The 22,395-nt window shown below is 47.0% G+C and overlaps 1 protein-coding gene across 1 annotated transcript in view; it reads left to right on the top strand.

Annotated features, from left to right (window-relative positions):
• Window positions 1-22,395, top strand: part of LOC129846893 (huntingtin-like) — a 59,159-nt gene that overhangs the window by 1,240 nt on the left and 35,524 nt on the right. Inside the window, exons 2-13 of the mRNA XM_055914698.1 lie at window positions 2,310-2,393; window positions 6,257-6,377; window positions 6,872-6,931; window positions 7,181-7,260; window positions 7,609-7,747; window positions 8,316-8,457; window positions 9,742-9,920; window positions 12,370-12,574; window positions 14,661-14,711; window positions 15,673-15,750; window positions 17,046-17,464; window positions 22,276-22,393. Of these exons, the coding sequence (XP_055770673.1) occupies window positions 2,310-2,393; window positions 6,257-6,377; window positions 6,872-6,931; window positions 7,181-7,260; window positions 7,609-7,747; window positions 8,316-8,457; window positions 9,742-9,920; window positions 12,370-12,574; window positions 14,661-14,711; window positions 15,673-15,750; window positions 17,046-17,464; window positions 22,276-22,393 (1,676 nt within the window). The remainder of the gene's footprint in view (window positions 1-2,309; window positions 2,394-6,256; window positions 6,378-6,871; window positions 6,932-7,180; window positions 7,261-7,608; window positions 7,748-8,315; window positions 8,458-9,741; window positions 9,921-12,369; window positions 12,575-14,660; window positions 14,712-15,672; window positions 15,751-17,045; window positions 17,465-22,275; window positions 22,394-22,395) is intronic.

Below are 22,395 nucleotides of genomic sequence, written 5' to 3'. Positions count from 1 at the left end.
GTGAGTCTTTCTGGGTAAGTCTCTAAGAGTGTAATATGTGCACATTTATTGTTAAAAAATGTATTCAAGCTTTGTCAAGTTGGTTGTTGATCATTGCTAGACAGCCATTTTCAAGTCTTGCCATAGATTTTCAAGCTGATTTTAGGTCAACTTTAACTAGGCCACTCAGGAACATTCAATGTCTTCTTGGTAAGTGTAACAGTATAACGTTAGACCGTTCCCTCGCCCCGACAAGAACCAGGGACCCTCTGCACACATCAACAACAGTCACCCACGAAGCGTCGTTACCCATCGCTCCACAAAGGCCGCGGTCCTTGCAGAGCAAGGGGCAACACTACTTCTAGGTTTCAGAGCAAGTGACGTAACTGATTGAAACGCTATTAGCGCGTACCCGCTAACTAGCTAGCCATTTCACATCCGTTACATAAGCAACTCCAGTGTATATATGGCCTATTAGGTTATTGTCCTGCTGAAGGCCAACTGAACCAGGTTTTCCTCTAGGATTTTTGCCTGTGCTTAGCTCTATTCCATTTATTTTTATCCTAAAAAAAAAAACCTAGTCGTTGCCAATGACATGCATACCCATAACATGATGCAGCCATCACCATGCTTGAAAATATGACGAGTGGTACTCAGTGATGTGTTGTTGGATTTGCCCCAAACATAATGCTTTGTATTCAGGACATACATGTCATTACTGTGCCACATTTCTTGCAGTTTTACTGTAGTGCCTTATTGCAAACAGGATGCTTGTTTTGGGATATTTTTATTCTGTACAAGCTTCATTCTTTTCCCTCTGTCATTTAGGTTAGTATTGTGGAGTAACTACAATGTTGTTGATCCATCCTCAGTTTTCTCCTATCACAGCCATTAAGCTCTGTAACTATTTTACAGTCCCCATTGGCCTCATGGTGAAATCCCTGAGCGGTTTCCTTCCTCTCCGGCAACTGAGTTAGGTATCTTTGTTGTGACTGGGTGTATTGATACACCATCCAAAGTGTAATGAATAACTTCACAATGTTCAAAGGGATATTTTTACCCATCTACCAATAGGTGCCCTTCTTTTTGAATATCCCTCTGAGCACTGGAAAACCTCCCTGGTCTTTGTGGTTGAATCTGTGTTTGAAATTCACTGCTCGACTGAGGGACCTTACAGATCATTGTATGTGTGGGGGTACAGAGATGAGGTAGTCATTCAAAAATCATGTTAAACACTATTATTGCACCCAGAGTCCATGTGACTTATTATGTGACTCGTTAAGCACATTTTTACTCCTGAACTTGTTTATGCTCCTTGTCATAACAAAGGGGTGGGAATGCTTATTGACTCAAGACATTTTAGCTTTTAATTTTAATTAATTTGTAAAAATGTCAAAAAACATAATTCCACTTTGACATGATGGATTATTTTGTGTAGGCCAGTGACACAGAAATGAATTCAGGCTGTAACAACAAAACGTGGAGAAAGTCAAGGGGTGTGAATACTTCCAGAAAGCACCTGTACACATATATAGGTAGAGCTAAAGTGACTAGGCAACAGGATAGATAATAATCAGTAGCAGCAGTGTGTGTGACGAGTCAATGCAGATAGTCCGGGTAGCTGTTAGTTAACAATTTAATGAACCATTTAACAGTCTAACTGTAGGTTGTACAGGCATGTACAGTTACCTTGTCATCAGTCTTACCTTTAGCAATAGACTGGCATCACACACACACTCCCCATTGTTGTTCCACTCCCGTTAGGCAAGGTAATGCTACCGGTCTGTCTTCTTTTCTTGCATGTGCTGTTAATTAACCCTTTGTTACCTTGTTTCTCTCTCTCTGTCTGTCTCTCTCTCTCTCTGTCTCTGTCTGCCTCTCTCTGTCTCTCTCTGTCTGTCTCTCTCTGTCTCTCTCTCTCTCTCTGTCTCTTTCTCTCATTCTCTCTGACTCTCTCTGTCTCTGTCTGTCTCTCTCTGTCTCTCTCTCTGTCTGTCTCTCTGTCTCTCTCTCTGTCTTTGTCTGTCTGTCTCTCTCTCTCTCTTTGTCTCTGTCTGTCTCTCTCTCTGTCTCTGTTTCTGTCTGTCTCTCTCTGTCTCTCTGTCTGTCTGTCTCACTCACTCACTCACTCACTCACTCACTCACTCACTCACTCACTCACTCACTCACTCACTCACCCACTCACTCACTCACTCACTCACTCACTCACTCACTCACTCACTCACTCACTCACTCACTCACTCACTCACTCACTCACTCACTCACTCACTCACTCACTCACTCACTATTGCTCTCTGTCTCCTTCTCTCTCTCTCCTTCTCTCTCTGTAGGAAGAAAGAGCTGGCCACCACCAAAAAGGACAGAGTGGCCCACTGCCTGACCATATGTGAGAACATCGTTGCTCAGTCTCTGAGGTAAGCCTGCCTGCCACTGATCTGGGATCAGCTCTACCCATAGGCACGTCATTCATAAAACTGACCCTAGATTACTGTTTACAAGTCATTTGAATATATTACATGTACACACACACAGACAGACAGACAGACAGCCAGACCCACCCACCCAGTTGGATGTTCCAGATTAGCTCCACTGTTATTGGTAATCAGATGTGGTATTCCTGGTTAGAGGATGTTGCCTCCTCACTGCCTGGTCGACGCAGGAGAACAACAGAAGCTCATTCAGAGTCATCAACACTTCCACATGGTCTAAACCATTCCGTTTTGAGACGGGGGTGAACAGTTGTGCTAGATATTCATTGGCAAACATTGTCCCGCCCCTAACTGATAGTGGGGTGATAGATGGCCAGTTTCTCTCATGGCTCAGCTCTAGATACATATAGAATGGTGATAGATGGCCAGTTTCTCTCATGGCTCAGCTCTAGATACATATAGAATGGTGATAGATGTTTCTCTCATGGCTCAGCTCTAGATACATATAGAATGGTGATAGATGGCCAGTTTCTCTCATGGCTCAGCTCTAGATACACATAGAATGGTGATAGATGACCAGTTTCTCTCATGGCTCAGCTCTAGATACATATAGAATGGTGATAGATGTTTCTCTCATGGCTCAGCTCTAGATACATATAGAATGGTGATTGATGGCCAGTTTCTCTCATGGCTCAGCTCTAGATACATATAGAATGGTGATAGATGACCAGTTTCTCTCATGGCTCAGCTCTAGATACATATAGAATGGTGATAGATGGCCAGTTTCTCTCATGGCTCAGCTCTAGATACATATAGAATGGTGATAGATGGCCAGTTTCTCTCATGGCTCAGCTCTAGATACATATAGAATGGTGATAGATGTTTCTCTCATGGCTCAGCTCTAGATACATATAGAATGGTGATAGATGTTTCTCTCATGGCTCAGCTCTAGATACATATAGAATGGTGATAGATGTTTCTCTCATGGCTCAGCTCTAGATACATATAGAATGGTGATAGATGTTTCTCTCATGGCTCAGCTCTAGATACATATAGAATGGTGATAGATTTTTCTCTCATGGCTCAGCTCTAGATACATATAGAATGGTGATAGATGTTTCTCTCATGGCTCAGCTCTAGATACATATAGAATGGTGATAGATGGCCAGTTTCTCTCATGGCTCAGCTCTAGATACATATAGAATGGTGATAGATGGCCAGTTTCTCTCATGGCTCAGCTCTAGATACATATAGAATGGTGATAGATGGCCAGTTTCTCTCATGGCTCAGCTCTAGATACATATAGAATGGTGATAGATGGCCAGTTTCTCTCATGGCTCAGCTCTAGATACATATAGAATGGTGATAGATGTTTCTCTCATGGCTCAGCTCTAGATACATATAGAATGGTGATAGATGTTTCTCTCATGGCTCAGCTCTAGATACATATAGAATGGTGATAGATGTTTCTCTCATGGCTCAGCTCTAGATACATATAGAATGGTGATAGATGTTTCTCTCATGGCTCAGCTCTAGATACATATAGAATGGTGATAGATGTTTCTCTCATGGCTCAGCTCTAGATACATATAGAATGGTGATAGATGTTTCTCTCATGGCTCAGCTCTAGATACATATAGAATGGTGATAGATGGCCAGTTTCTCTCATGGCTCAGCTCTAGATACATATAGAATGGTGATAGATGTTTCTCTCATGGCTCAGCTCTAGATACATATAGAATGGTGATAGATGTTTCTCTCATGGCTCAGCTCTAGATACATATAGAATGGTGATAGATGTTTCTCTCATGGCTCAGCTCTAGATACATATAGAATGGTGATAGATGTTTCTCTCATGGCTCAGCTCTAGATGCATATAGAATGGTGATAGATGTTTCTCTCATGGCTCAGCTCTAGATGCATATAGAATGGTGATAGATGTTTCTCTCATGGCTCAGCTCTAGATACATATAGAATGGTGATAGATGTTTCTCTCATGGCTCAGCTCTAGATACATATAGAATGGTGATAGATGTTTCTCTCATGGCTCAGCTCTAGATACATATAGAATGGTGATAGATGTTTCTCTCATGGCTCAGCTCTAGATACATATAGAATGGTGATAGATGTTTCTCTCATGGCTCAGCTCTAGATACATATAGAATGGTGATAGATGTTTCTCTCATGGCTCAGCTCTAGATACATATAGAATGGTGATAGATGTTTCTCTCATGGCTCAGCTCTAGATACATATAGAATGGTGATAGATGTTTCTCTCATGGCTCAGCTCTAGATACATATAGAATGGTGATAGATGTTTCTCTCATGGCTCAGCTCTAGATACATATAGAATGGTGATAGATGTTTCTCTCATGGCTCAGCTCTAGATACATATAGAATGGTGATAGATGGCCAGTTTCTCTCATGGCTCAGCTCTAGATACATATAGAATGGTGATAGATGTTTCTCTCATGGCTCAGCTCTAGATACATATAGAATGGTGATAGATGGCCAGTTTCTCTCATGGCTCAGCTCTAGATACATATAGAATGGTGATAGATGTTTCTCTCATGGCTCAGCTCTAGATACATATAGAATGGTGATAGATGTTTCTCTCATGGCTCAGCTCTAGATACATATAGAATGGTGATAGATGTTTCTCTCATGGCTCAGCTCTAGATACATATAGAATGGTGATAGATGTTTCTCTCATGGCTCAGCTCTAGATACATATAGAATGGTGATAGATGTTTCTCTCATGGCTCAGCTCTAGATACATATAGAATGGTGATAGATGTTTCTCTCATGGCTCAGCTCTAGATACATATAGAATGGTGATAGATGTTTCTCTTATGGCTCATATAGAAGGGCCTTTTTAAAGAGATGCTCATCCCTGTACAGGACTGTATGTCTGACTGACTACTGGTTCAGTTCCCGCTCAGAGGTCTCTGTTGGCTCTGTTTCTGAAACCACATCTATCATATTGGCTGTAGACTTATAGACCAGTATAGTCAGTGGTTTCTATCTCGGCACAGAGGCACCTTTTTAGCAGAGTCGTCAACAACCTGCTCTTCTGGTTGTCAGGGATACGGCTATTTTCAACCTAGCTTCCAGTTCCGCTTGAAAACCGGATGTGAGAACTATGGGCTTAGACGTTCCTCTCACGCCTGCTACGTCAGGTTAGTCCAGAGGTCATGACCTAGAGACATTACGCAACAAAGAGTGTGTGGGGGGGGGGGGGGGATTCAGAACTAGGGGGGGTAGGAAACGAGGCGTGTGAGGGGGGTTAGAACGAATTGTCTGGGGGGGGGGGGGGGGGGGGGGGTCAGAACGAGGTGTGTGAGGGGGTGTATCAGAATGAGGTGTGTGAGGGGGGGGTATCAGAATGAGGTGTGTGAGGGGGGGGTATCAGAATGAGGTGTGTGAGGGGGGGTATCAGAATGAGGTGTGTGAGGGGGGGTATCAGAATGAGGTGTGTGAGGGGGGGGTATCAGAATGAGGTGTGTGAGGGGGGGGTATCAGAATGAGGTGTGTGAGGGGGGGGTATCAGAATGAGGTGTGTGAGGGGGGGTATCAGAATGAGGTGTGTGAGGGGGGGGGTATCAGAATGAGGTGTGTGAGGGGGGGGTATCAGAATGAGGTGTGTGAGGGGGGGTATCAGAATGAGGTGTGTGAGGGGGGGTATCAGAATGAGGTGTGTGAGGGGGGGTATCAGAATGAGGTGTGTGAGGGGAGTATCAGAATGAGGTGTGTGAGGGGGGGGTATCAGAATGAGGTGTGTGGGGGGGGGTATCAGAATGAGGTGTGTGATGACAGTTCCTCTCTTGTCTCTATGGCTGTGGAATTAGAACGTCTCCGGAGTTCCAGAAGCTTCTGGGCATCGCCATGGAGATGTTCTTGCTGTGTAGCGACGACAGAGAGTCAGACGTCAGGATGGTGGCAGACGAGTGCCTGAACAAAATCATCAAGGTGAGTGAGGACCCCATCTTCTGCTCTCCTCAGACCTATATGGTATGGCTCTCGTTCTCTCTATCTAGTTCTGTCTAGTTCTCTCTCGTTCTCTCTATCTAGTTCTCTGTCTAGTTCTCTTTATCTAGTTCTCTATCTAGTTCTCTCTCGTTCTCTCTATCTAGTTCTCTATCTAGTTCTCTGTCTAGTTCTCTCTGTCTAGTTCTCTCTAGTTCTCTCTATCTAGTTCTCTCTCGTTCTCTCTATCTAGTTCTCTCTCGTTCTCTCTATCTAGTTCTCTCTCGTTCTCTCTATCTAGTTCTCTCTCTCTCTCCTCCTCTCCCTATATCTCTCTCTTCCTGTATCTCATGGTATTTCTCAGCTCTTTCTGAAGACTCTTCCAGAGGTTCCCACTGAAACCCAAAGGCTGTGTTATATTGTTGTATTGTGTTGTAAACGTAGCAGGTTATAGTGAACTGTAATCAGTGTTTGTCTCTCTGTCTCCCTCTTGTCAGGCGTTGATGGACTCCAACCTGCCTCGACTGCAGCTGGAGCTCTACAAAGAGATTAAAAAGGTGCCGGTCGGTTTGTAGATCAAGCTGTTGTTGTTATGGAGTCCTGCTCACTGATCCTCAATGGATTGATGTGGTAACTGATGATGATGATGATGATGAAGAGCAAGACGAATATTATGACAAATGTTCATTGTGATTGACTGTGGTGATTTTGGTTACGATGATGATGAGGGGGAATATCAGGACGGTAATGTTTATGTTGTTGATGATGATGATGATGATGAAGGTGTGTGTATATCTCTCTGGTAGAACGGTGCCTCTCGGAGCCTGAGGGCTGCTCTCTGGAGGTTCGCTGAGCTAGCACACCTCGTCAGACCACAGAAATGCAGGTAGGACACACACGCACGCGCACGCGCACACACACACACACACACACACACACACACACACACACACACACACACACACACCTGAGTAGGCGCAGTATTGCTGCACTTCATACTTTAAATGTATTTATAGAATGTGATGTATGGATTTATACACTATGGTCTAAACTGCACTTTTGTCTGAAGTTGTCCCCTGACGTGCTATCACTTTGCCTGCTCCAGGCCAACTATTATGAGGTGGTGGGTCCTGTGGGGTAATACTATGAGGTGAACTGGCTCAGGATCTGTTATGTACCCAGTCTTCTGCTGACCGGATTGGTCTCTGACCTCTTCTCTCCCTCCTCCCTCCAGACCCTACCTGGTGAACCTCCTCCCCTGTCTCACCAGGATCACTAAGAGACAGGAGGAGACTGTTCAGGAGACCCTGGCTGCTGCCGTTCCTAAGATCATGTCTGCTCTGGGACACTTCGCTAACGACGGAGAGGTCAAGGTACACGCACGCACGCACGCACACACACACACACACACACACACACTCCTGTGTGTAGAACTCAAAGACCCCCAGAACAACCTCCATTAAAATGTTCTATTAAAAGCCTTGAGTAACAGAGAATAATGGAAGTATTGATGTCCTCTTTCTGTATCTGTTGTAGAATGAAGCTATAAGACCAGAGGGGATGTGGTATATGGCCAATATGCCACGGCTAAGGGCTGTTCTTAAGCACGACGCAACGCGGAGTGCCTGGATACAACCCTTAACCGTGGTATACTGGCAATACACTGTACCACACACCCCTGAGGTGCCTTATTGCTGTTATAAACTGGTTAGCAACGTAATTAGAGCAGTAAAAATACATGTTTTGTCATACGGTCTAATATACCACGGCTGTCAGCCAATCAGCGTTCAGGGCTCAAACCACCCAGTTTATAATCGTCTTTATAGCCATTGTGTGATGGTGCCTGACGGTATCTGACGTTGTCTGACGTTGTCTGACGGTGCCTGACGGTGCCTGACGGTGTCTGACGGTGCCTGATGGTGTCTGATCTGATATGTTCAGGTGTTGTTGAAGTCGTTTGTGGCCAACCTGAAGTCCGCTTCTCCTACGATCCGCCGGACGGCCGCCAGCTCAGCGGCTAATATGTGTCAACACTCTAGACGGTCCTCCTACTTCTACACCTGGCTGCTCAACGTCCTGCTGGGTCAGTACCAAACACCACCACCCCTTAGCACAGGGATCATCCATTACACCTGGCTGCTCAACGTCCTGCTGGGTCAGTACCAAACACAACCACCCCTTAGCACAGGGATCATCCATTACACCTGGCTGCTCAACGTCCTGCTGGGTCAGTACCAAGCACCACCACCCCTTAGCACAGGGATCATCCATTACACCTGGCTGCTCAACGTCCTGCTGGGTCAGTACCAAACACATCCACCCCTTAGCACAGGGATCATCCATTACATTTAGCCGTGGGACCGTTTTTCCTTGAGCGGATAGTAGTGTGGGGAAGCGGGGGGGTAAAACATAGTTATAAATAATTTGTACCCTGCAGGGATCCCAAATAGATGTAGCGTTTGTGCTATGACCTCATATGTCTCTCTATTTGTGCGTCGGGATACTTGGGAACAGATTTCCTGGTGATTTTTTTACAGTCTTTTATGTCCAAAAATAATATATAAAGACTTGCTCAGAAAACTTGGGGGTCTAATAGTCACCCGGGGGGCCACCTGTTGAGGAACCCTGCAGTTGGAGGGGATATGAAGACCTGTCCACCCAGCCAATCAGAAGGCAACAGGAAGAGATTAACCATCATGTTTCTGTCCATCCAATCCCTTCAGATGTGTTGTAGTGTTAATGGTGCAGGGGCTTGATTTGGAATTCAAAAGAGGTCTCTCTATCTCTCTCTCCCTCTCTCTCTCTCCAGGTCTGTTGGTCTCTGTAGATGAGGTCAACATCTCTCTCTCTCTCCAGGTCTGTTGGTTCCTGTAGATGAGGAACATCTCTCTCTCTCTCCAGGTCTGTTGGTTCCTGTAGATGAGGTGAACATCTCTCTCTCTCTCTAGGTCTGTTGGTTCCTGTAGATGAGGTGAACATCTCTCTCTCTCTCCAGGTCTGTTGGTTCCTGTAGATGAGGTGAACATCTCTCTCTCTCTCCAGGTCTGTTAGTCTCTGTAGATGAGGTGAACATCTCTCTCTCTCTCCAGGTCTGTTGGTTCCTGTAGATGAGGTGAACATCTCTCTCTCTCTCCAGGTCTGTTAGTCTCTGTAGATGAGGTGAACATCTCTCTCTCTCTCCAGGTCTGTTAGTCTCTGTAGATGAGGTCAACATCTCTCTCTCTCCAGGTCTGTTGGTCTCTGTAGATGAGGTGAACATCTCTCTCTCCAGGTCTGTTGGTCTCTGTAGATGAGGTGAACATCTCTCTTTCTCTCCAGGTCTGTTGATCTCTGTAGATGAGGAACATCTCTCTTTCTCTCTCTCCAGGTCTGTTGGTTCCTGTAGACGAGGAACATCCTAACCACCTGGTTCTGGGGGTGTTGTTAACCCTTCGCTACCTGATGCCTCAACTACAGCAACAGGACAGGACCACCAGTCTGAAAGGAAGCTTCGGAGTCATGAGGAAGGAGGCAGACTTACAGCCCACGCCCGAACAGCTACTGCAAGTCAGTCTGTCTGTGTGTGTGTGTATCAGGTGTGTGTGTGTGTGTATCAGGTGTGTGTGTGTGTGTATCAGGTGTATGTGTGTGTGTATCAGGTGTGTGTGTGTGTGTATCAGGTGTGTGTGTGTGTGTGTGTGTGTATCAGGTGTGTGTGTGTGTGTGTGTGTGTATCAGGTGTGTGTGTGTGTGTATCAGGTGTGTGTGTGTGTATCAGGTGTGTGTGTGTCTTAACTTTTTTATAACGTGTGTGTGTGTGTGTGTGTGTGTGTGTGTGTGTGTGTGTGTGTGTGTGTGTGTTGTCAAGTTTTAATGTCACATGCACAAGTACAGTGAATTGCCTTTCCTCCATCTCCAACCACAACGATACATGAATCAGTAACAACGTAATACTGGACAGGAAACACGGGAGAAATATGAATGAACACAATACAAGTCATTCAGCGTATTAACTTCTACTTCATCACAATCCCGGATCCGGGAGCACCCCCATCAGTAAAAAAAGCTGACTAGCATAGCCTAGCATAGCGTCACAAGTAAATACAAGCATCTAAATATCATTAAATCACAAGTCCAAGACACCAGATGAAAGATACACATCTTGTGAATCCAGCCATCATTTCAGATTTTTAAAATGTTTTACAGGGAAGACACAATATGTAAATCTATTAGCTAACCACGATAGCAAAAGACACAACTTTTTTTTCCTACCATTTTTTTCCTGCATAGGTAGCTATCACAAATTCGACCAAATAAAGATATAAATAGTCACTAACCAAGAAACAACTTCATCAGATGACAGTCTGATAACATATTTATTGTATAGCATATGTTTTGTTAGAAAAATGTGCATATATCAGGTATAAATCATAGTTTACCATTGCAGCCACCATCACAACTCTCACCAAAGCAACTAGAATAACTACAGAGACCATCGTGTATTACCAAAATACTCATCATAAAACATTTCTGAAAAATACACAGCGTACAGCAAATGAAAGACAAAGATCTTGTGAATCCAGCCAATATTTCAGATTTTTTACGTGTTTTACAGTGAAAACACAATATAGCATTATATTAGCTTACTACAATAGCCAACCACACAGCAGCATTGATTCATGCACGTTAGCGATAGCGAATAAACCAGCAAAAGACATTACATTTTTCACTAACCTTCTCAAAACTTCATCAGAAGACAGTCCTATAACATCATATTACACAATACATATAGAGTTTGTTCGAAAATGTGCATATTTAGCGGCACAAATCGTGGTTATACAATGAGAATAGTAGCCAGGCTGCCAACAATATGTCGGGAGAAATCTTGGGAGAGGCATCTAGTCTAATCAGTAACTAATCATAAACTTGACTAAAAAATACAGGTTGGACAGCAAATGAAAGATACATTAGTTCTTAATGCAATCGCTGTGTTAGATTTTTAAAATTAACGTTACTACGACATACAGCGTGCGTTAAAGCGAGACCGTACCTAGATTCATGGCAGAATAGTGGTTTCACATTTTTCAACAGAACAACGAATTAACATCATAAATAGTTCTTACTTTTTGATGAACTCCCATCATAATCTTGTACAAGTTGTCCTTTGTCCAGAAGAATCGTTGCTCGGTTGTAGATTGTCGCCTTCAACGTTCGAATTAGCAGTAAACATTAGCCATGTGGCAAAGACGTGTCCAACTCAATAAAACGCAGCACTAATAAATATCCGAAAATCGCAATATACCGATATAAACTGATATAACTCGGTTTAATATAACAACATTATGACGTTTTTAACACCTATATCAAATAAAAACAGAGTCAGATATATCTAAGGGCTATAACGGGAGCTTTCTAGAACGACAGCCAGAGCTCCTTTCTGCGTCCTGGCCAGGAGAAGAAAGGACGGTCCCCCCGTTCCCAGCCCATTTATAACCTCTCAGTTCTGCCTAGCAACTCCATTTCAATTCTCACTATTCGCTGACACCCAGGGGAAGACGTATGCAGTGCATCTCAACCAATAGAAGACATGCAGATTTATAAACAGATCTCAGAACAGCCAGCAGATTTTAGCATTCTCACATCCTCATAGGAAAATTGCTCTAACTCCAGTTCTGTTTTACTCACAGATATAATTCAAACGGTTTTAGAAACTAGAGAGTGTTTTCTATCCAATAGTAATAATAATATGCATATTGTACGAGCAAGATGAGTACGAGGCAGTTTAATTTGGGAACAAAATTATTACAAAGTGAAAACAGCACCCCCTATTGAGAAAAGGTTTTTAAGTTCCAATCCCCTGGTGTCTCTGTGTGTGTAGGTCTATGAGTTGACTCTACACTACACCCAGCATGGTGACCACTACCTGGTGTCTCTGTGTGTGTGTCTAGGTCTATGAGTTGACTCTACACTACACCCAGCACGGTGACCACTACCTGGTGTCTCTCTGTGTGTGTAGGTCTATGAGTTGACTCTACACTACACCCAGCATGGTGACCACAATGTGGTGACCGCCTCTCTGGAACTGATGCAGCAGATGTTCCGGACTCCTCCCCCGGAGCTACTGCACATGCTCATTACGCCCGGCAGCGTTCCGCACGCCAGCGTGTTCAGACAGGACGTCGAGAGACGCGCACACTCCGGCAGCATCCTGGAGTTCATTGGTTAGTTCCACCCGTCAATCAAACGAATACTGCTTGGTCGTTGGTGGATTGCTCTGTCGGTTAAATCTTTAGTTTCAAATTACAACGCCCAGTCATTGGGTGAATGCTCTGCCAGTCACTGTACAGAGCTCCGCCTCCTGTCTCTGTTCTTTTTTGCTGTCTGCTGATTGGTCCCAAAAGGCTCACTCTACACTGAGTATACAAATCATTAGGAACACCTTCCTAATATTGAGTTGCCCCCTTCTACCCTCAGAACTGCCTCAATTCGTCAGGGCATGGACTCTACAAGGTGTCGAAAGTGTTCCACAGGGATGCTGGCCCATGTTGACTCCAATGTTTCCCACAGTGGTGTCCAGTTGGCTGGATGTCCTTTGGGTGGTGGACCGTTCTTGATACACATGGGAAACTGTTGAGCGTGAAAAACCCAGCAGCGTTGCAATTCTTGACGCACCTGGCACCTCCTACCAGACCCTGTTCAAAGGCACTTGAATATTTTGTCTTGCCCATTCACCCTCTGAATGGCACATATACAATCCATGTCTCAAGGCTTAAAAATCATTCTTTATCCCGTCTCCTACCCTTCATCTACACTGATTGAAGTGGATTTAACAGGTGACATAAATAAGGGATCATAGCTTTTCAACTGGATTCACCTGGTCAGTCTGTGTCATGGAAAAAGCAGGTGTTCTTAATGTTTTGTCTACTCAGTGTATCGTGAACTACTAGTGACCAGAGCCCTATTCCCTATATAGTGAACTACTAGTGACCAGAGCCCTATTCCCTATATAGTGAACTACTAGTGACCAGAGCCCTATTCCCTATATAGTGAACTACTAGTGACCAGAGCCCTATTCCCTATATAGTGAACTACTAGTGACCAGAGCCCTATTCCCTATATAGTGAACTACTATAGACCAGAGCCCTATTCCCTATATAGTGAACTAATAGTGACCAGAGCCCTATTCCCTATATAGTGAACTACTATAGACCAGAGCCCTATTCCCTATATAGTGAACTACTAGTGACCAGAGCCCTCTTCTCTATAAAGTGAACTACTATAGACCAGAGCCCTATATAGTGCACTACTAGTGACCAGAGCCCTATTCCCTATATAGTGAACTACTAGTGACCAGAGCCCTATTCCCTATATAGTGAACTACTAGTGACCAGTGCCCTATTCCCTATATAGTGAACTACTAGTGACCAGAACCCTATTCCCTATATAGTGAACTACTAGTGACCAGTGCCCTATTCCCTATATAGTGAACTACTAGTGACCAGAGCCCTCTTCTCTATAAAGTGAACTACTATAGACCAGAGCCCTATATAGTGCACTACTAGTGACCAGAGCCCTATTCCCTATATAGTGAACTACTAGTGACCAGAGCCCTATTCCCTATATAGTGAACTACTAGTGACCAGAGCCCTATTCCCTATATAGTGAACTACTAGTGACCAGAACCCTATTCCCTATATAGTGAACTACTAGTGACCAGTGCCCTATTCCCTATATAGTGAACTACTAGTGACCAGAGCCCTATTCCCTATATAGTGAACTATTAGTGACCAGAGCCCTATTCCCTATATAGTGAACTACTAGTGACCAGAGCCCTATTCCCTATATAGTGAACTACTAGTGACCAGAGCCCTATTCCCTATATAGTGAACTACTAGTGACCAGAGCCCTATTCCCTATATAGTGAACTACTAGTGACCAGAGCCCTATTCCCTATATAGTGAACTACTAGTGACCAGAGCCCTATTCCCTATATAGTGAACTACTAGTGACCAGAGCCCTATTCCCTATATAGTGAACTACTAGTGACCAGAGCCCTATAGTAGTGCTATATAGTGCCTATAGGGCTCCTGTTAAAATAAGTGCACCACTTAGGGAATAGGGTGTTAAAAGTAGTGCACTACTTAGGGAATAGGGTGCCATTTGGGATGCAGAGCCTCTCTCACTTACTAACTCGCGTCTCTTCCTCTGTCTGTCTGGGGTATAATGGCTATTTCCCATGGGGCTTTTCTTCTTTTCTCTCCTTCACTTCCTGTTCCTGTGTGTGTTCTTCCTGTTTCCTGCCTGCAGCCGGGGGCGGGTCTTCCTGTAATAGTCCACTCCTCCTCAGAAAACAGAAAGGTGATTTTATAACTCTCTCTCTCCTGTGTACTGCTCCCTCTATCTGACACAGTGTTTCCCAAACCTCTCCTCCAGCATCCACAGCCATTCAACATGTTTTCATGTATTCCTGGACTAGTTTGAGGTATTCCTGGACTAGTTGGTGCATTCCTGGACTAGTTTTGATGCATTCCTGGACTAGTTTTGATGCATTCCTGGACTAGTTTTCATGCATTCCTGGACTAATTTTGATGCATTCCTGGACTAGTTTTGATGCATTCCTGGACTAGTTTTCATGCATTCCTGGACTAGTTTTCATGCATTCCTGGACTAGTTTTGATGCATTCCTGGACTAGTTTTGATGCATTCCTGGACTAGTTTTGATGCATTCCTGGACTAGTTTTGATGCATTCCTGGACTAGTTTTGATGCATTCCTGGACTAGCACGTCTGATGACACTAAAGAAGAAGGTGGGCCTCAGTTGATCAGTTGAATCAGGTTGTTTTAGCTTTAGAATAGTTGAAATACATGGAAGGACTTGGGGTCCCAGAGGAGAGGTTGGAGAACCATTGGTCTACCACAGCTTTCTCTAACGCTGTGTTACAGTAGTCCTCTTTAACACAGCTTTCTCTAACACTGCTGACTGGTCATGTTGAGACTGTGTTACAGTGGTCCTCTTTAACACAGCTTTCTCTAACACTGCTGACTGGTCATGTTGAGACTGTGTTACAGTGGTCCTCTTTAACACAGCTTTCTCTAACGCTGCTGACTGGTCATGTTGAGACTGTGTTACAGTGGTCCTCTTTAACACAGCTTTCTCTAACGCTGTGTTACAGTGGTCCTCTTTAACACAGCTTTCTCTAACGCTGCTGACTGGTCATGTTGAGACTGTGTTACAGTAGTCCTCTTTAACACAGCTTTCTCAAACGCTGCTGACTGGTCATGTTACAGTAGCCATCTTTATCCTGTCTGTGTGTCCCAGGCAAGATGCTGTCGGGGGAGGAGGAGGGGTTGGAGGACGACCCTGAGAGGGCAGAGGTCACCACCGGGGCCTTTACAGGTGAGACAGAATACAGGAACGTCACCATTCATATCACTCAAGCTCCTCAAAATTACACTCCTCAGTCTCTAAATGTGTCTGGCAAAGTAAACCCCCTTTGTGTTTTAAATGACTGACCCTGAAAAAAGGCAAAAGGCCTTCCAAAATGTGGAAGTATTTCTAGTCATTTGTTTCTTCGCCCCTCTCTCCACGTGATTTGATCCAGATGTCCAGGTGCCTCGGTGTTCCGTAGAGGAGAACCTACACAGGTTGCAGGATCTGGTCCACTCTTAACATGTTCCTAGAGAGACTCCAAAACAACAAATATGGCGTCTTAATAACACATAGGCTCTCATCTCTGTCTGGCGCACCTTCCGAGAAGTTATCTAAAACCCAACATCAATTCACTCACAATCCTACTCCTTTGTTCCACGATTAGGATCTATGTTTTGGGGGGGGTGACGTCCTATATCCTTCCATCAGTGGAGTGATGGGGGGGGGGGGGGGGGTGTCAGAGGGTTCACTGGAGTGACGAGGGTGGGGGGGGGGTGTCAGAGGGTTCAGTGGAGTGACGAGGGTGGGGTGGGGGGGGGTGTCAGAGGGTTCAGTGGAGTGACGAGGGTGGGTGGGGGGGGGGGGTGTCAGAGGGTTCGGTGGAGTGACGAGGGTGGGGGGGGGGTGTCAGAGGGTTCAGTGGAGTGACGAGGGTGGGGGGGGGGGGTGTCAGAGGGTTCAGTGGAGTGACGAGGGTGGCGGGGTGTCAGAGGGTTCAGTGGAGTGACGAGGGTGGGGGGGGTGTCAGAGGGTTCAGTGGAGTGACGAGGGTGGGGGGGGTGTCAGAGGGTTCAGTGGAGTGACGAGGGTGGGGGGGGTGTCAGAGGGTTCAGTGGAGTGACAAGGGTGGGGTGGGGGGGTGTCAGAGGGTTCAGTGGAGTGACGAGTGTGGGGTGGGGGTCAGAGGGTTAATGTGACTCATTAGTGTTTTCTTTGTACTCCTCTGTCAATATAAATGACATGAAGAAAAATATTGAATCTCTCTCAAAAGAATACTGGAACCAACCCTAACTAACTGAAAACTAGAAAGACTCAAACCAGGGTTGTATTCATTAGTGCACAAAAAATTATATAAAAAAATATTTGCGACTGAAATTCCAGGTTGTTCCTCTTTGTTTCAGTCGGTTTTCATCTGACCCTGGAGTACTATTTGATCATATGATTGGCTTAATCTGGGTATGGGATACTAACCCCTGTTTGTTGTATTGAAAGATGAGGTTGAGAGAGGGTGATGGTTTAATGTGTCTCCCACCTTGACTCAGCCTCTGTCGCGGGCGCCGACGCCACCGCCCAGGTGGTCGACATCATTACCCAGCAGCCCCGTTCCTCACAGCATGCTCTGCAGCCCGGCGAGTCCGTGGACCTCGGTGGCGCCTCCTCGGAACAAGGAACGACTGCCCTCGGGACCTCCGGAACCGTCTCCGGCGGCGAGGGAGGGGCGGGGACTCCCGAGTCGCCCAATGACAACGCAGCGGATGAGGACATGCTCAGCCACAGCTCCAGCGGGGCTAACGTTACCCCGGAAACGGCCGACTACGCCACACCGGAGAACGCGGAGATGCCCGACGGGCCCTTGCTGGACCCCCTAGGAGACCCCTCGCTGCCCCCGAGCGCCGACTCATCACAGACCACCACGGAGGGGCCGGACTCGGCCGTCACGCCTTCAGACGTCGCTGAACTCGTAAGTCTGTCTGCCGTGTAGGAGTTACATTCGTTATTAATAGAGAATTCATTTGATTGATTTTACTAGAAGCGAAAACACTTGATTGTCCTCCGATGTTGCTGATCTGGGGGATTAGAGATTGGAGTTGGAATGAGTGATTTGAATCAGTAGAATGGACAAGGTTTCCCCAGACCATGGAGCTAACCATAGAATTAGACTCAGTAGAATGGACAAGGTTTCCCCAGACCATGGAGCTAACCATAGAATTAGACTCAGTAGAATGGACAAGGTTTCCCAGACCATGGAGCTAACCATAGAATTAGACTCAGTAGAATAGACAAGGTTTCCCCAGACCATGGAGCTAACCATAGAATTAGACTCAGTAGAATGGACAAGGTTTCCCCAGAGCATGGAGCTAACCATAGAATTAGACTCAGTAGAATGGACAAGGTTTCCCCAGACCATGGAGCTAACCATAGAATTAGACTCAGTAGAATGGACAAGGTTTCCCCAGAGCATGGAGCTAACCATAGAATTAGACTCAGTAGAATGGACAAGGTTTCCCAGAGCATGGAGCTAACCATAGAATTAGACTCAGTAGAATGGACAAGGTTTCCCCAGAGCATGGAGCTAACCATAGAATTAGACTCAGTAGAATGGACAAGGTTTCCCCAGACCATGGAGCTAACCATAGAATTAGACTCAGTAGAATGGACAAGGTTTCCCCAGAGCATGGAGCTAACCATAGAATTAGACTCAGTAGAATGGACAAGGTTTCCCAGAGCATGGAGCTAACCATAGAATTAGACTCAGTAGAATGGACAAGGTTTCCCCAGAGCATGGAGCTAACCATAGAATTAGACTCAGTAGAATGGACAAGGTTTCCCCAGACCATGGAGCTAACCATAGAATTAGACTCAGTAGAATGGACAAGGTTTCCCCAGACCATGGAGCTAACCATAGAATTAAACTCAGTAGAATGGACAAGGTTTCCCAGACCATGGAGCTAACCATAGAATTAGACTCAGTAGAATGGACAAGGTTTCCCCAGAGCATGGAGCCAACCATAGAATTAGACTCAGTAGAATGGACAAGGTTTCCCCAGAGCATGGAGCCAACCATAGAATTAGACTCAGTAGAATGGACAAGGTTTCCCCAGACCATGGAGCTAACCATAGAATTAGACTCAGTAGAATGAAGCGAACCCATCAGTGTGCAGGTTTCTGGTTGGAACCCACTAAATGCCATTGTTTGCATGTGTTAAACACTGAGGCTCACAATTGTTGGCGTAACATTGCTTTGAATGGGAATGTCCGTTCTTCTAATTCTAATTCTATGGTCTGCCCTCCCCCCACCCCCCCACCCCGTGACACGCAGTCGCGTTCGCGGTTGCCACGGGTGATGGTGGAGCCGCCGTTTGAGGCCCCTCCCTCTCCGACCTCCACCGAGGGTCCAGACGCTTCCGACAGCGACTCTTCCGTCTACTCCTCCTCTTCCTCCTCTACCTCCTCCGCCGCTGCTGCTGCTTCTTCTTCTTCCTCCCTGTCTTCTGGCGCCGACACTTCCTCTAGCGGTTGTAGCAAGGTGATTGGCTGATTGGTTGATGATGTCAGAGGGGAGGGGGAAGGGAATACCTGGCTGCAGTTCCGTTTTGTTCTTGTCACTCTCGTCCGTCCGACCCCGTCCCCCTTTCCTTAAGACCGGTACGTGCACTCTACTCCCTGCTGAGAACCGCCCCCTTCTCCCCCCTCTCTCGTTTCCATGGCAATCTGGAGCCATGGATCTCCTGATTGGTTGCTTTCCCCATCCTTCTTGTTTGGTGATTATTAGTTTTCTAAGAAAGATCATTGAAACTCTTCAGAAATCTAAAACAAATCCCCCCCTTCGCTCCCCCTCTCTCCTCCTTCCCCCTCTCCCCTCGCTCCCCCGTCCCCCTCGCTCCCCTCCTTCCCTCGCTCCCCCTTCTCCCCTCCTCCCCTCGCCCCCCCCCCCTCCTTCCCCCTCTTCCCCCTTGCTCCCCCTTCTCCCCTTCCCCCTCGCTCCCCCTTCTCCCCTCGCTCCCCCTTCTCCCCTCCTTCCCCCTTGCTCCCCCTTCTCCCCTCCTTCCCCCTTCTCCCCTCCTCCCCTCGCCCCCCCCCCCTCCTTCCCCCTCTTCCCCCTTGCTCCCCCTCGCTCCCACCTTCTCCCCTTCTCCCCTCGCTCCCCCCTTCTCCCCTCGCTCCCCCTTCTCCCCTCGCTCCCCCTTCTCACCCCTCGCTCCCCCTTCTCCCCTCGCTCCCCCTTCCTCCCCTCGCTCCCCCTTCTCCCCCTCCTTCCCCCTTGCTCCCCCTTCTCCCCTCCTTCCCCCTTCTCCCCTCCTTCCCCCTTGCTCCCCCTTCTCCCATCCTTCCCCCTTCCCCCTCTTCCCCCTCGCTCCCCCTTCTTCCCCCTTGCTCCCCCTTCTCCCCTCCTTCCCCCCTCCCCTTGCTCCCCCTTCTCTCCTCCTTCTTCCCTCTTCCCCCCTTCCCTCCCCCTTCTCCTTTCTTTCCCCCTTCTCCCCTCCTCCCCCCCTCGCTCCCCCTCTTCCCCCCCTCCCTCCCCCTTCTCCTTTCTTTCCCCCTTCTCCCCTCCCCCCCTCGCTCCCCCTTCTCCCCCTCTTCCCCCCTCCCTCCCCCTTCTCCTTTCTTTCCCCCTTCTCCCCTCCCCCCCCCCCTCGCTCCCCCTCCTTCCCCCTCTTCCCCCCCCCCCTGCTCCCCCTCTCCTGATCTAGTAATCTCTCTGCTGTGCTTTTCTCTTGTGTTTTGTCTTGTATGATTATGGAGTGAGTTCTGTAGTAACTGTTAACCCACATCCTGGTTCCTCCTGTTTGCAGGTTGAGTCAAAGCCCAGTTCAGTGTTTTAGTTATAGGGTTGCGAAAATCTGCAGACTTTTCCAGAAATCCTGGACGGGAAGGTTTCCTGCTTATTCCCCTCTGATTCCGGGAATCTTCCAACTGGGATTTTGGGAAAACCTGGGAATTTAGGAAAAGTTGCCATAATTTTGCGTCCCAATTTAGAGATCTACCAATGTCCCCTGAGTGCTTCTCAATCCCAAAGGATGTTAAGCAGTAGACTGTCGTTATACCCGGTAGACTGTCGTTATACCCGGTAGACTGTCGTTATACCCGGTAGACTGCCGTTATACCCGGTAGGCTGCCGTTATACCCGGTAGGCTGCCGTTATACCCGGTAGGCTGCCGTTATACCCGGTAGGCTGCCGTTATACCCGGTAGGCTGCCGTTATACCCGGTAGACTGTTGTTATACCCGGTAGACTGTTGTTATACCCGGTAGACTGTTGTTATACCCGGTAGACTGTTGTTATACCCGGTAGACTGTTGTTATACCCGGTAGACTGTTGTTATACCCGGTAGACTGTTGTTATACCCGGTAGACTGTTGTTATACCCGGTAGACTGTTGTTAAACCCGGTAGACTGTTGTTAAACCCGGTAGACTGTTGTTAAACCCGGTAGACTGTCGTTAAACCCGGTAGACTGTCGTTAAACCCGGTAGACTGTCGTTATACCCGGTAGACTGTCGTTATACCCGGTAGACTGTCGTTATACCCGGTAGACTGTCGTTATACCCGGTAGACTGTCGTTATACCCGGTAGACTGTCGTTATACCCGGTAGACTGTCGTTATACCCGGTAGACTGTCGTTATACCCGGTAGACTGTCGTTATACCCGGTAGACTGTCGTTATACCCGGTAGACTGTCGTTATACCCGGTAGACTGTCGTTATACCCGGTAGACTGTCGTTATACCCGGTAGACTGTCGTTATACCCGGTAGACTGTCGTTATACCCGGTAGGCTGTCGTTATACCCGGTAGGCTGTCGTTATACCCGGTAGGCTGTCGTTATACCCGTCAGGCTGTCGTTATACCCGTCAGGCTGTCGTTATACCCGGTAGGCTGTCGTTATACCCGGTAGGCTGTCGTTATACCCGGTAGGCTGTCGTTATACCCGGTAGGCTGTCGTTATACCCGGTAGACTGTCGTTATACCCGGTAGGCTGCCGTTATACCCGTCAGACTGCCGTTATACCCGTCAGACTGCCGTTATACCCGGTAGACTGCCGTTATACCCGGTAGACTGCCGTTATACCCGGTAGACTGCCGTTATACCCGGTAGACTGCCGTTATACCCGGTAGACTGCCGTTATACCCGGTAGACTGTCGTTATACCCGGTAGACTGTCGTTATACCCGGTAGACTGTCGTTATACCCGGTAGACTGTCGTTATACCCGGTAGACTGTCGTTATACCCGGTAGACTGTCGTTAAACCCGCTAGGCTGTCGTTGTACCCGCTAGGCGGTCGTTGTACCCGCTAGACGGTCGTTGTACCCGCTAGACGGTCGTTGTACCCGCTAGGCGGTCGTGGTACCCGCTAGGCGGTCGTGGTACCCGCTAGACGGTCGTTGTACCCGGCAGACGGCCGTTGTACCCGGCAGACGGCCGTTGTACCCGGCAGACGGCCGTTATACCCGGTAGACGGTTGTTACCACCATTATTACCAGTAACTATCAAGACAGTAGTGTTCTTGTCTGCTGAACTGACAAACTGTAGTGTTAAATAATGAACCTTAGACACTGATGTCTGTCTCTGTGTCTCTGTCTGTGTCTCTCTCTCTGTCTCTGTGTGTCTCTCTCTGTCTCTGTGTGTGTGTCTCTGTGTGTCTGTCTCTGTCTCTGTGTGTGTGTCTCTGTGTGTCTGTCTCTGTCTCTGTGTGTGTGTCTCTGTGTGTGTGTCTCTGTGTGTGTGTGTGTGTGTGTGTGTGTGTGTGTGTGTGTGTGTGTGTGTGTGTGTATAGGTGTTGGACACCAGTGAGAGCCTGTATTCAGGGATGCAGATCGGAACTTTACAGGATGAGGAAGAAGAGGGAGCCGCACCTTCATCACACCCTGAACCCTTCTCCCAGTCCGCACTGGGT

The sequence above is a fragment of the Salvelinus fontinalis genome, unplaced genomic scaffold (genome assembly GCF_029448725.1).
Source record: "Salvelinus fontinalis isolate EN_2023a unplaced genomic scaffold, ASM2944872v1 scaffold_0640, whole genome shotgun sequence".
Lineage (NCBI taxonomy): Eukaryota > Metazoa > Chordata > Actinopteri > Salmoniformes > Salmonidae > Salvelinus > Salvelinus fontinalis.
This window is presented reverse-complemented; position numbering and strand designations above follow the sequence as displayed.